The sequence below is a fragment of the Ammospiza nelsoni genome, chromosome 10 (genome assembly GCF_027579445.1).
Source record: "Ammospiza nelsoni isolate bAmmNel1 chromosome 10, bAmmNel1.pri, whole genome shotgun sequence".
In the NCBI taxonomy this organism is placed as follows: Eukaryota; Metazoa; Chordata; class Aves; order Passeriformes; family Passerellidae; genus Ammospiza; species Ammospiza nelsoni.
The window spans coordinates 1026311-1039448 of NC_080642.1; the positions used below are offsets into that span (position 1 = coordinate 1026311).

At 49.2% G+C, this 13138-nt stretch overlaps 2 protein-coding genes across 3 annotated transcripts in view; one reads left to right on the forward strand and one right to left on the reverse strand.

The window, feature by feature from the left end:
- Positions 1–7183, forward strand: part of MME (membrane metalloendopeptidase) — a 35187-nt gene extending 28004 nt beyond the window's left edge. For both annotated transcript variants that reach the window (XM_059479610.1, XM_059479611.1), the window contains 4 exons: positions 715–780; positions 2796–2891; positions 3289–3365; positions 5840–7183. In XM_059479610.1, the coding sequence (XP_059335593.1) occupies positions 715–780; positions 2796–2891; positions 3289–3365; positions 5840–5939 (339 nt within the window). In that variant the 3' untranslated portion in view covers positions 5940–7183. The remainder of the gene's footprint in view (positions 1–714; positions 781–2795; positions 2892–3288; positions 3366–5839) is intronic.
- A 3037-nt stretch (positions 7184–10220) lies between these two features.
- On the reverse strand, positions 10221–12105 carry STRIT1 (small transmembrane regulator of ion transport 1). Its single transcript, XM_059479726.1, has 3 exons — positions 12070–12105; positions 10483–10642; positions 10221–10376 (listed from the first exon to the last, which is right to left on the reverse strand). The coding sequence occupies exons 1-2, from the start codon at positions 12080–12082 to the stop codon at positions 10548–10550; spliced, it is 108 nt and encodes a 35-aa protein (XP_059335709.1). The 5' UTR covers positions 12083–12105; the 3' UTR covers positions 10221–10376; positions 10483–10547.
- Between the last annotated feature and the right edge of the window lie 1033 nt (positions 12106–13138).

Below are 13138 nucleotides of genomic sequence, written 5' to 3' on the forward strand. Positions count from 1 at the left end.
AGAAGAAAATTTCAGCATATTTTGCTGCCCTTTTATTCGCACATTAAATTCAATCAAAGCATGATTCTAGATTTTGCAGCTTTGACTATCATTAATCAATATGATGGACTAATACTTAAAATAACGATTTTTAGAAAACAGAATTAGATGTTTCCCATTATCAAAGCTTCATCATCTTTGGTGCTATTTGACTGACTTAGAACGTGCTAAATAGAGAATTTCTACGTATCTGGCTACCAAGAAGCCACTGAACTTGCCTCCTATACAGAAAAATACCTTCTAGCAGGTTTGCTGATGTCTGTTAACAACAATTTCAGCAGTTTGGAGTTTGGATTTTAACTTGTTCTACAGATTCTCTCCACTTCCTCTAACTGGAGCTGTGGTAAGAAACTCAGGATTAAATTCCAGGAGAGAAGAGGAAGAATAAATGAGCAATGACTAAGTAGCAGAAAATCTGGGTGAGAGATACAGAGCTGAGAAAGTTGCCTGGAGGGGAAGGAAGAGGATTAGAAAAACAATAGTATCTCAAAACATGGATTTTGAGACAAGGGACATAAAGACTTTTCAGAGATTTTAACATAATCTTCTGCTAAACCTTCAGATTTTAAGGTAATTCTTGCCATTAGAAACTGGAAAATGCACAAAGATTGGTGTTACAGGTCCTGGATGAGCTTTTTTTTCAGAAACCAATAATTTTTGCTTTCTATTTTACAGCTGAGTGGAATCAACACACTAGGAGAAAACATTGCTGATAATGGGGGTGTGAGACAAGCATACAAGGTAAGGAATACCCATTTCTCTATTTTAGCTGAAACTGTCAGAGATTAAGAAAGTCCGTTTCAGAGCCTTGGAAGAAGAAACACAATTTCTGTGTTGGGGACAGGACCAGACCTACTGTGCCATCGAGGCCTGCATTAAAGCCACTGTCCAGCCGTGGTATCTCTCTCACCCTGTAACCACGTCAGGCTACAGATTACCTGTTCCTAGGGAGCTCGTTTTCAATGTTTTTTTCCCTTTGTGAATAAGGAATGTGAGGAATGGAAACATTCACTGGCTGACATTGGACCATGACCTGGAGAAAGTGCTGACACCAGCAGCTGGCTGCCTCTGGCTGTGTTTTTCACCAGGTTTTTCACGCCAGGAAGGAGGGCAGGATGGCTTTCTTCTGAGCCACAGACATAAACACTTTGCTTTTCATCTTGCTCAGGTGACCTGGGCCCTCTGTGCTGGTATCTCAGGGTGCCAGAGACACTGAACTCCCTGCACTAAGCCTTGCGGGCAGCTGGATGCTTTCTGGCTTTGCTCTCCTTCTCTTCCCCAAGAGCTGCTGGACTCCCTGGCTGGCCGCCATTGAGACTGGCAGTCAGGGAGACTCAGGTTATTTTGTGATCATGGTCTGGGATAAAGCAGCCCGTCAGCTTCTTCTGTTTATTCACAAATATCCTCCTTCTGCTTCCCTGAACACCTTCTGTGGCAAAACACTCAACACTTGGCAGCTGAGTGCTGTCCCTGCCCAACAAAGAGCCTCTGGATGCACGGCCAGCTCTCACTGCAAATGGACATGTTTGAGGGCAAACACAATTATTAATGAGAGTTAAGGAATGGTTTGCAAGCCTAAAAGAGGCTTCAGGATTATTAGATTAGTGTGATCTTTGGTTACTGGAATATTTGTGCAAAGTGCAAAGCCATGAAAGGGGATACGCTTTCCGAAAGGAATGGGAGTAGCCAGAAAAATTAGGTCAGAAGTATTAAAAATTATTATGACATCATATAAACAGTAAAAGAACATCCAGAAGGAATCGTGAGGGGTCAGTATCCCACCCCCCTGCCCATGCAGGTAGAATTAACCCCTTGTGCATCCTTCCAGCCTCCAGAGGAGCATTCCCACTCCTCCTCGCGGCGCTCCCGGTGCCACCATGGCTCTGCCTCCAACAAACACAACAATTGCTCCTTTCTCTCCTGTGACCTTTCACATATTTGAGGACTTACATGCTTCAAGGCCCAGACTTCTCTCCTTTAGACTAAACAAACCCAATTCTTTCAATCTTTCCTCATAGGTCATGTTTGCTGGACCTCTGCTCATTCTTGCTGCTTTCTTCTGGACTCTCTCCAGTGGGTCCACATCTTTCCTGAAGGGCAGTGCCCAAAAGTGGACAGAGCACTCCAGCTGAGCCCTGGCCAGAGTGGAGTAGAGGGATTACTTCATGTGTTTCATATAAGCCACTCCTGTTCACACACCCCAGTACAACACTGGGCTCTTTGCACTGCTGTGGCACTGCTGGCTCTCGTTCAGCTGTTATCCATGGAAACTTCCAGAAGTTTTCCATGGACCTGCTCTCTGCTCATCCCTCAGCTGTGCTTGGGCAGTTGATTGGCTTTGCTCATGCGTTGTTTTGGCTCTGACTCCAGGCAGAACATTTCTGCAGCATCTTTCATCAGGGATGAGACACCAACAACACATCCACGTTTGACATGTCTCCGTAAGAAACATGAAAGCAGCTGCCCTTACTGTGGCAAGGTTTTAAACCCTTCTGCAATTCACTTTTAAAAAACCAAACCCCAAGCAACACACAGTGGGAAGAATCTCTTTTTCACAGTGCAGCATTAGATAATTGATAGCACAGTACTAAGAAATGGCCCTGATGTCTTCTGCTTCAAGGTGGCACATGTGGGATGGATGGCCAAGGGAGGCAAGGATTAATTATGTCAAAGAATCTGTGTTCCTCCTTGTCATCATTTCATTTTGACTGGAAAATGCTGGAAGTGGTAACATTTCTGCTCACTTCATTCCACAGGCTTATGAGAACTTTGAGAGAAAACATGGAAAAGAAAAACTCCTTCCTGGTCTCGACATGAACCACAAACAGCTGTTTTTCCTGAACTTTGCACAGGTATCCTTTCCTCCTTGCCTGAGGGCTTTGAAAACCACTTGGCATTACAGTTTAGCAGCAGGTCAGAACAGGCTGCCTCCCTGGGCTAACTGAGAGCTGGCAGAGCTGCAGAGCTGAGCAGTGCTCACTGCACAGCAGTGAAATTAAAGTCTTGTTGGCTGATTTTTATCTTCCCCAAAGAAATTAATTCAGCCACTTGTAAGCCTGGTAGGAAGTGCCTTGTGACCAAGTGCCTTTGTCTGAGGACAAAGACATATTTTTTTAAAATACACCCTTTTTTCTCTGTGTTCTAATGTGGAATTTATTCTCATGAACATCAGGTATTTCACAGTTAAATAACAGCAGGTCTCTTCCTGTAAAATCTGAGGCTAATGATGCTTTTCTGTTACCTGTGCAGGTGTGGTGTGGCACGTACAGACCAGAATATGCAGTGAACTCCATCAAGACCGACGTGCACAGCCCAGGCAGATTCAGGTCAGCAGAGCCAGCACCCCAGAGCAGCCCTGATGTGTAACCCCTCTGCAGCATGGGATCTCTGTGGGGAACTGCAGAGACCCTGCCCAGGGCTGGGCTGCCCTTCCAGGGGGCTTTGAGATGCACACACCACAGGCAGAGCACTCTGGAGAGGGCTGGGCTGTCCCTGTCCCTCCAGCACTGCCCAAACGGGCAAAGCCCTTCCCAGGCAGCTCCACAGGCAAAGCAAGGATGCGGGATCATTGTCTCATCCTGGAGAACATCCAGCTTAATTCTGTCCACACTGTGGGATGTGGACAGCCTGCACCCCAGGACACACAGCATCGCCTGGCTGTCACTGTGTGACTGTCACTGCAGAGTCCCAGGGACTGTGCTGGGATCCAGGGCTCATCCACAATTCCCAGCTCCTGCAATAGCTCCTGTAGGGTTCTTGTACACCAACAGCTCTGATGAGCTTTCACCCTCCCCTGGAGTCACAGGTAGGATCACTGGAGATCCCTGCCCTCCCTGCTAACAAGCCCTGTGCAGTGGCACAACACAGATGTGCATTCTGTGTCTGGTGAGCCCAGCCAGCCTTCCCAGGACCAGCTGGGCTCAGTTCAGTGGAGCCCTGCAGGAAATGTGGCTGCTCAGGCCGGACTGGGATCTTTCCCTTTTCTCTGGAGTCAGAGCAGCCTGTTCATCAGCAGTGCAGCAATGTGCTCTAACAAGCCTGTCTGGTCCCACGCCACGCTATCAGTGGCAGCGCAGCCATCACAGCATCTGCGGGGAGGCTGAGCCCTCTCCAGGCTCCACGTCCACAAGAGCCAAGCTCTGTGCTGATAGAATCCCCCACATTAACCCCAGTATCTTTCTCTGGCTTTCAGCAATCCCTGTTTGCCCCCACGCTGGGATGCTCAGTGAAAGCAGCGACTGTTCCCGCTGTTCTCCGTGTTTCCCTAGGGTGGGTTGTGCTATCTGGGATCTCTCCCAGAGGCACTGTGTGCTCCTGCAGCCAGGCCTGTCTGCTCTCAGTGCTAATGAGGCTCCAGAGGCCCTGCAGAGCCTCAGCACATCTGATTTGGACGAGGTACAAGGCCTTTGAAGTGGCTGGTTCAGCATCCCGTGCAACGAGCTGTGTTTGTGTGCACCCTGGGCACGTCACATCGTGCAGTGCCGTCTGTACCTCGGCAGGACAGGCTATAAACTGTGCATGCAGGGACACAGGTGTTCATGAGAAACCTGACAACATCCCCAGAGTGGGCAGTCATTTACAGCATGAGGCCCCCTAAGAGCTCTAAGACAGAAAACATTTCATGAGACATACCCACAAAATTAACACCTAATGACATACTACACAAGTGTCAGGAAGGCTCCCCAGGTGCCTCTTTTGATTATTACCTGGGGAGTGCAATGAGCCTTTTCAATACCTGCTACACTGGCTGGGGGCTGCTTCTCTTGCAATAGAACAGGCAGCTCCTCATGGAAGTTGTTAATTGCAGTGCATCCCATTTTAGCAGACCTTGTTCACTGGAGCAGTGAAGCACAGCTAGATGACCAAATGCATGAGGTTCCTGATAACTGTTTTTCTAACCCTTTTTCTGTCCATCTCCTGCTCCACTGCTGGCTCCCAAGAGCAGGGAGTCACTTTTGGCCTTCTAGAACAACTGAAGTATTGCAGGTGTCCCTGCTGAACTTCACCTCAGCTTCTGTGGGCACACCCTGGTTCTAAGGATGAACATAATTCTCAGAATAATCATGAATTACTCAAAGAAACAGTTCTTTAAAGAACTTCTGGGCCACACTCAACATCCATCAGTATCTGTGTCTGACCTGTTTCCCTGCATAGGTATGTGCTGCTGTATTCCCAATCCTGAAGGAACAAGTGACTCTTAGCAGATCTATTCACACGTGTTCACAATTACACATGTAAAATCAGCCCTAGCTGGAACGGCCTCATACTCACTCCCCATGTTGAGGTGAAAGCCATTGTTTGTATGAGATTTTTGCCAGAAAACTCATTCACTGGAAAATGTGTGCAGAACGCCCAGAGGAGCAGCATGATCTCAGTTAAAACCTGGTTGGTGTAAAAATGTAAATGAACATTCAGTGAGGATTTACCACCACAGCCCTTGACCTCGGGTTTTGTTTTCCCTTCACCAAGACACTTGTCAGCAAAACGGAGCTGGAAAAGCCCTCGGTGGAAACCACTGACGAGTGAGAAATCTGTTTGGGGGCAAGAACTGGCTGGTGAGAGCCAGCCATGAGCAAGGGACAGGCCCTGTGTTTCTGGGGTTGCAATAGGAGCAGGACAAACTGAAGGAGAAAACCCAGCCAGCCCTTGAGGTGAGATGAAGCAAGGCAGGGCTCAGCAGCAGGGCGTTCCCCACACTACGCTGAGGTGACACAACAAAAACAAGTTACAAAATATGGGTCGTGTTGTTTGTTTCAAACCCAGGCCAGCAGCAATGACAGCGTGTTGCTTTGTTTTAAAGGGTGCTGGGGTCGCTGCAGAACTCGCCAGAGTTTTCAGAAGCCTTTTCTTGCACCACGAGAGACAACATGGACCCTGCCGAGAAGTGCCGCGTCTGGTGACGGACTGCACACCTCACACCTCAAGGAGCTTTCCAGGAACAGAGACCTTTCCAGCTGATTCGAGAAGGGGAGGAGGGAAGGGAGCAGAGTGGAATGTGCTGGAGACACGGCTGTAACCCTTGGTAAACATGCAAACCCCAAATCACCACCCTGGCAGCAGGGAAGGCAGCGCTGGCTGCTCCTCCCCAGAGCCCGCAGGACCCGACTCACCTGGCAGTGCACAGCTCACCTCACCTGCAGCTGTAACCCTGCCCACAGCCCGGGGGAGTCATTTGAAATGGCCAAGTACAGCCCATGATCTCCCCCGGGCGGGTGAGTGCAGGTTTCTGATCGGGGCAGGAGGGAAACACTCAGAAACACACATTTTAGCCATCATACCACGACAGAGAGACAGCAGTTTATATCCCAGTGTCAGACTCTGTACCCTCTGCTGTTGCAGGAAATCTGTTCTACCAAATGTTTTCATTTTTACTTGAAACCATTTATACAAGAGGAGTCCAAAGACCTGCTGTACTTAAGTAACTTCTCACTGATTACTCCAGCGTGTATTACCTGAAGTCTCTATTTACAACAGTTAATTTACAGCTTTCCAGCCCAAATGGAATCGTAGGTAATTTATTAATTTCTGTACCTATAATCTGTAAGATTGTGATCAAAGACCCTTTCACCATTTTCTAAGCTTTATCTTGCTTTCTCTAAAGTCGCTCTTTTTTAAAGTTTCTAGTAATGTATAAATCATAGTTTTTATATTTAAATCTTGAGCTACACTTTTGACTTGAAATATTGTAACATATTTTATCAGTGGCTGCATAGAACTGGGAAATTGGACTAAAGCATGGTATCGGGCAATAAGACAAAGCCTACAAAACTGAGTTCTCCAATGGAGGGCGCAAACAGGGGAGTTTCCAGGCTGACTGTCAGTGCTCAGGCTCTGATCCTGCACACCACTCGTATGTGTTCTGATCAGTGTCAGCCCTCACATCAGCAAAGCTGCACAGCTGATTGCAAGAGTCTGAGGGAGCTTTAAGCAAGAGGGTAAAAGGCTTTAAATCTGCAATGATATGTATTAAACATCCTCATGCAGATTGCAAAGGAACTTACTGCTTTGTTTATCAAAGCAAAGACATTTGCAAACCAAGTACCAGATACCTCAGATGACTGCTACAATAGGTCTATTTAAAAAACCTATGTCCTTTTAGCCGAGTTTGTCATCTGATCAAAACATTTTGATAATAAACTGAAATTATGAGCCAAATGCAGTGCGTGTTCTTCATAGGAATTATGAAAATGGCGCCCCCGCCACACCCGGACCAGGACAGGGACTCGTCACGCGTTGTTCCCTTTGTGCTTCTACCCAGAGCAGGGCAGGGCCCTCAGGTTTGGGGCACAACGGGGTCACACGGGCACAGGTGAGCGCAGGTGTGTGAGGCGCTGTGGGAACAGCCAGGAGCAGGTGAAGCTCTTCCCTGGGGGGGTGTCAGCCTCTGGGGCAGGAGAGACACAGCAGGTGAGCAAAGCGCCCTGCAGCAGCTGTCCTTGGTGTGAGACTGGGAACGTCCCACCCAAACTCTGGCTCACAGGCAGCTGTTACCCCTGTCCTACCCAAACTCTGGTTCACAGGCAGCTGTTATCCCTGTCCTACCCAAACTCTGGTTCACAGGCAGCTGTTATCCCTGTCCTATCCAAACTCTGGCTCACAGGCAGCTGTTATCCCTGTCCTACCCAAACTCTGGCTCACAGGCAGCTGTATCCCTGTCCTACCCAAACTCTGGTTCACAGGCAGCTGTTATCCCTGTCCTACCCAAACTCTGGTTCACAGGCAGCTGTTATCCCTGTCCCTGTCCCTGTCCCACCCAAACTCTGGCTCACAGACAGCTGTTACCCCTGTCCTACCCAAACTCTGGTTCACAGGCAGGTGATATCCCCACGGCTCTGCTCTGCACCAGTCATGCTCTGTATACACCAACACCCTTAAATGGGATTATGAGCACTGAAGAATATAAACATGAGCCGGGAGGTTTCCAGGATGCATCCCAGGACAGGGGGACAGACACTCCTCTCTGCCTGACTTACTCCAAGAGCTGTTCAGGGGACACAGGGAAAGCCAGGCAGAGGCTGTGGGGCAAGCTTGGCATCCTACTGTAACAATATTGTGGTGGCCAGACACTGAGTTATCACCTCGCTTTAATAGTGCAGCACCAGCATTTTCCAAGAAATCTGAATGTGCATGGGTTTTTCCCCTCAATCACCAACACCTCTTTGAGAGAAAGGAACCTGGCTCTCAAACACTCATTTTATTTTTCAGGAATGAAAAACCCCAAACCTTTTGCTACCCCTTTTACCCCCGCATGTGAGGAGAGCTGCACGCTGTACAGCTGCACCACGACAGACACCCGAGTGGGCAGTCTGAAGGTGGTTACAAAAGGTCACTGCAGAGTGCTCAGTGATCTTCCAGCAGCGTGGGGGATGCATATTTTCTTGGAATAATCTTCTCTTTATTACCCCATAAAACTGGCAGGAACTCCTGCTTTGTGTACAGCAATGATATTGACGCCAGCCTAGAAAGTTATTTTGGTTTGCTCTGCCAAATCAGATCTCAAAAATCAGGTAAAGCTAAACCAGATTGCAGTGTTTACATTTTATCTCTGTAACATTTTAATTGGAAACATTCGATTTCCAGCGTTGTGAGACACCCAAAGGGCTGTTTGGGCCAGCGGGCCCTTTCAGAACTGCTTCCCTCTGTGCCTGGTAAATGAAGTGAGTTGTGAAAACACAGAGGTGGTCGGTGTGGAGTCACAGCTGGATCAGTCTGGGTGGGCTCAGACACTGAGGGATGGAAGGTGGGACCCTGAGGTGTGTGTGGATCAGCCCAGGGAGGGCTCAGACACCAAGGATGGAAGGTGGGACCCTGAGGTGTGTGCCCAGGCGGGCTCAGACACCAGGGATGGAAGGTGGGACCCTGAGGTGTGTGCCCAGGTGGGCTCAGACACCAAGGATGGAAGGTGGGACCCTGAGGTGTGTGCCCAGGTGGGCTCAGACACCAAGGATGGAAGGTGGGACCCTGAGGTGTGTGCCCAGGTGGGCTCAGACACCAGGGATGGAAGGTGGGACCCTGAGGTGTGTGCCCAGGTGGGCTCAGACACCAGGGATGGAAGGTGGGACCCTGAGGTGTGTGTGGATCAGCCCAGGGTGGTCTCTGTGCCCAGCCAGCCCCTGAGGGAGGAGGGGGATGCTCCCACCTGCAGGGACCCCCGAGGCGCCGCTCAGGTGTCACAGGACACAGCAGCCGGGCAGGTATCAGCAATCCCAGGGTTTATCCCCTCTCTCCCAGGACATCTGATGACCGTGGACCCCCTGTGCCCTCAGCTCGGTCCCAGGAGCACAAACCCGGTGTAAGACAATTCCCAAAGGAATGTCACACTTCAGTGCTGCTGCCGACTGCTGGAGTGGCCAGGAATGTTCGTGGCTGCACCACGGCCAAATCTATTTGTGTTTCCATTCCTAAAGCTCAGCAGACAGTGCCCACAGATGGAGACAGGATGTCTGACTGATGTGCCTTCCTCACATTCTCAAAATTATACTAATTATGTGAGCAGGGGTGAAAAAATTGGTTTCTTTCTCTATTTAACCCCATCAGAGTTTGTTAAGAGTTTTTTCACATTCCCTTAAACACACATCTTGCTGGGATTGTCCAGACGTGCCTCTCACAATCAATTCTCTGCTTTAACTGGGGATTGAATTATTAATGATTTCATCTTCTCAGAACTGCAGTTCTTCAGTAGAAAAATCTCCATGCTCAAAAGCCCCGAGCTGTCAGTGAAAATGCAGTGATCTGATGCTCAGTTGTGATTTAAATGGCAAAGTCACTGGAAGTTCACGTGGCTTATTATTGACTGGGGGAGTATAATTATCTCCAGTTCTAATTAAAGAGCAAAGCCCAGCGCGGGGCACTGAGGGCCCTGGTGAGCCCTGCTCCTGCTCAGGCACACTGAGCTGCACAACCCTCCCAGCCCTGACTCAGCCTGGGCTTCTCTTTTCCAAGGACATGCAATGTTCCGTTTCATAACAATGGAGTCCAAGAGATTTTCCCCATAATAACGCTAAAAATACTTGCCCAGGCCCCATGAGAAATTAACCCTTGCCTGTTTCTACCAAGCCTGAAGCTCCTTAGCTGGTGGTAGCTGTATTAAAAGTTTGCTGTTCAGCAAGCAAGCAGGATCCTGACCTACCACGAGATTCCAAAAACCACTCCCTAAATTTCAAATAATCTGAGAACAGGGAAATAGGTTAGGTGATTCTTCCTAATGGATAAAAAGTGTGCACAACATTTACATGGCTGATATTAAAAATAACTCATTTTATACGTATTTTAGTAATTAAAAATCTAAACCGAACTTCTGAGTTCTTCTGAACAACTTCATTGTAGGTTCTTCTCAGCTGTAAGACACAGAAAAGAGCGTTTTAAAGGGTGGCAGTGCCACACAGGGCAGGGAACACTGCCGTCACTGCAGGGCTGTGTGTGTGTGACACTGCTGTCACTTACCGCAGGGCTCCGTGTGACACTGCTGTCCCTGCAGGGCTCTGCGTGGCACTGCCATCCCTCCGAGGTCAGGAGAAGACAATGTACACCATGAGGGCACAGCCCAGGATCCAGCCCAGCGCCAGCAGCACGGGGACAAGCAGGCGGGACAGCGGGGCCTGGGCTGGACAGAGCACAGGACACAGAGCACAGGACAAGGACACGGGACAAGGACACAGGACACAGAGCACAGGACAAGGACATGGGACAAGGACACGGGACACAGAGCACAGGACAAGGACACGGGACACGGGGTCAGTGACACTGGCAGGGACTCGCTGGGCAGATCCCACCAATGCCAGCACTGCAGGTGAGCACATCCAGGGTGCTGAGCCCTGGCTCAGCTGCTCAGCAGCCCTGGACCCAGCTCAGAGGAGCCCAGGACAGCCCCGGTTCTCTGTGGAGCACACAGGGAGCAGGACCGTGTGACACTGCCGTCACTGCGCTGGTTTGACATCTCCAAACAGCAGCAGAACTCTAGGGACCCTTCTGTGGGCTCCTGCAAGCAGCACACCCTTGCCAAAAAGCAGAATAACAACCTCTGAGATCCTGTGACTTACCAGTACGCTGCACCTCTTACAGCACATCCGTACACAGGTAATGGAATGACGGGTTTCTGAAGGGATTAATGAATTGTGTAAAACTATCCACAGCACCTTGCACAGTTCAGATCGAGCAGGCAGGCTCAGAGGGGTTTGAGGACTGGCACATGGTTCTTCTGAAGCTCTGCACAGCACCCCTGTCTCACCAAAACACTGCACAGTGTGTCTGCCAGAGGGACAGACCTGCCTGTGCTGCCATGAAAATATTAAACACACAAACACATTAAAAATCCTGCCCCAAACCGGGTGCCCTTTTGCCCAGGGGAGCAAACTCAGATATCTATCAAGCTATCTCCCTAGATACCAGAGTCAGTGGTGCAAAAAAAAAAACCAGGAGAAAAGTCTTTAAAAACTTTGAACATAGCTATGAAGATGTATTAAAAAGTTCCCTTCACAAGTGTTACCTGAGTAACTGTGCACACAGCACACAGCACAGCTACAGTTGTAAATTTAAGTGAAATAAATAAAAATTTACAACAGATATAAAATTCATTTTTATAAACTTCCTTTTCTCCTTGGAGAACTGAAGTGTGCTTACAATGGAAAGGTCATTATTGAAATTTCATTTTGCTCTGCCACTTGAGCTCTGTGGGGTTAAAATCTAAATTACTCTGCGTTCACTTGGCACTACACTTGGAGCTCAGCTCCACACAGTATAACAGAAATGCTGTCAAACAACTCATTTTACATACTGTCCTACTGTGTCAGCTAACCTGGAATGACAACTACAAAACATAAAGAAAACAAAACTGGTAGGATTCAAAAATACAGGAGGAACCCAAGCTGTTAATAGAATTAGCTTTTAAAGAGGTTACACTTTCTTGCTGAAAAGTAAATTATATCTAGTGTATCAGACAAGAGCACAGGTAGCTGAGTGTATTCACACTGCATTGCTCAGACCCATTAATTTCAGATTATTATGACATCCACATGTAATTGTGCCTCTTACCTGGTTCTGCCATTCCCCTCTGCTGGTTTAACGGCAGTTAAGGTTTGCCTCTGCAGCTGCTCTGAGAGCCCTGGGATGCTTTAAATAGAGCAATATTTGGAATGTGCTGCAGCTGCCTGGCCCACTGGTGCCAGGGGTTGGCTATAAGCATTCAATTGTCTAAAAAGGCAGGAACAAGGGCTTCAAGGTTACCTCTGCCTGTCCCTGCCACTGCACCTCTGTTTCAGAGCAGTCTGACCACAGAGGGGTCTGTTTCTTGAAGAGGGAAACAAGGCTGAAAACTGCTTTGTGGTCTCTTTATAGGCATGAAGCTCCCATGGTAAATGCAGCCAACACTCAGGAGCACCCCGTACCTCCAGCATGACAGGGACCTGCTGTGTTCTGAGTGCCCCACGCTTCTGTCATCCCTCTCCAATGGAAAACCCAGCCAAGTGCAGCTCAGGGCTCTTGTGCAGCTATCCATCCCTGTGGTCACCAGCTCAGGCTCCTGTGCAGCTATCCATCCCTGTGGTCACCAGCTCAGGCTCCTGTGCAGCTATCCATCCCTGTGGTCACCAGCTCTCTGCTCAGGGTTCCTGTGCAGCTATCCATCCCTGTGGTCACCAGCTCAGAGCTCCTGTGCAGCTATCCATCCCTGTGGTCACCAGCTCAGGGCTCCTGTGCAGCTATCCATCCCTGTGGTCACCAGCTCAGGGCTCCTGTGCAGCTATCCATCCCTGTGGTCACCAGCTCTCTGCTCAGGGTTCCTGTGCAGCTATCCATCCCTGTGGTCACCAGCTCTCTGCTCAGGGTTCCTGTGCAGCTATCCATCCCTGTGGTCACCAGCTCAGAGCTCCTGTGCAGCTATCCATCCCTGTGGTCACCAGCTCAGGGCTCCTGTGCAGCTATCCATCCCTGTGGTCACCAGCTCTCTGCTCAGGGTTCCTGTGCAGCTATCCATCCCTGTGGTCACCAGCTCAGGGTTCCTGTGCAGCTATCCATCCCTGTGGTCACCAGCTCAGAGCTCCTGTGCAGCTATCCATCCCTGTGGTCACCAGCTCAGGGCTCCCATGCAGCTATCCATCCCTGT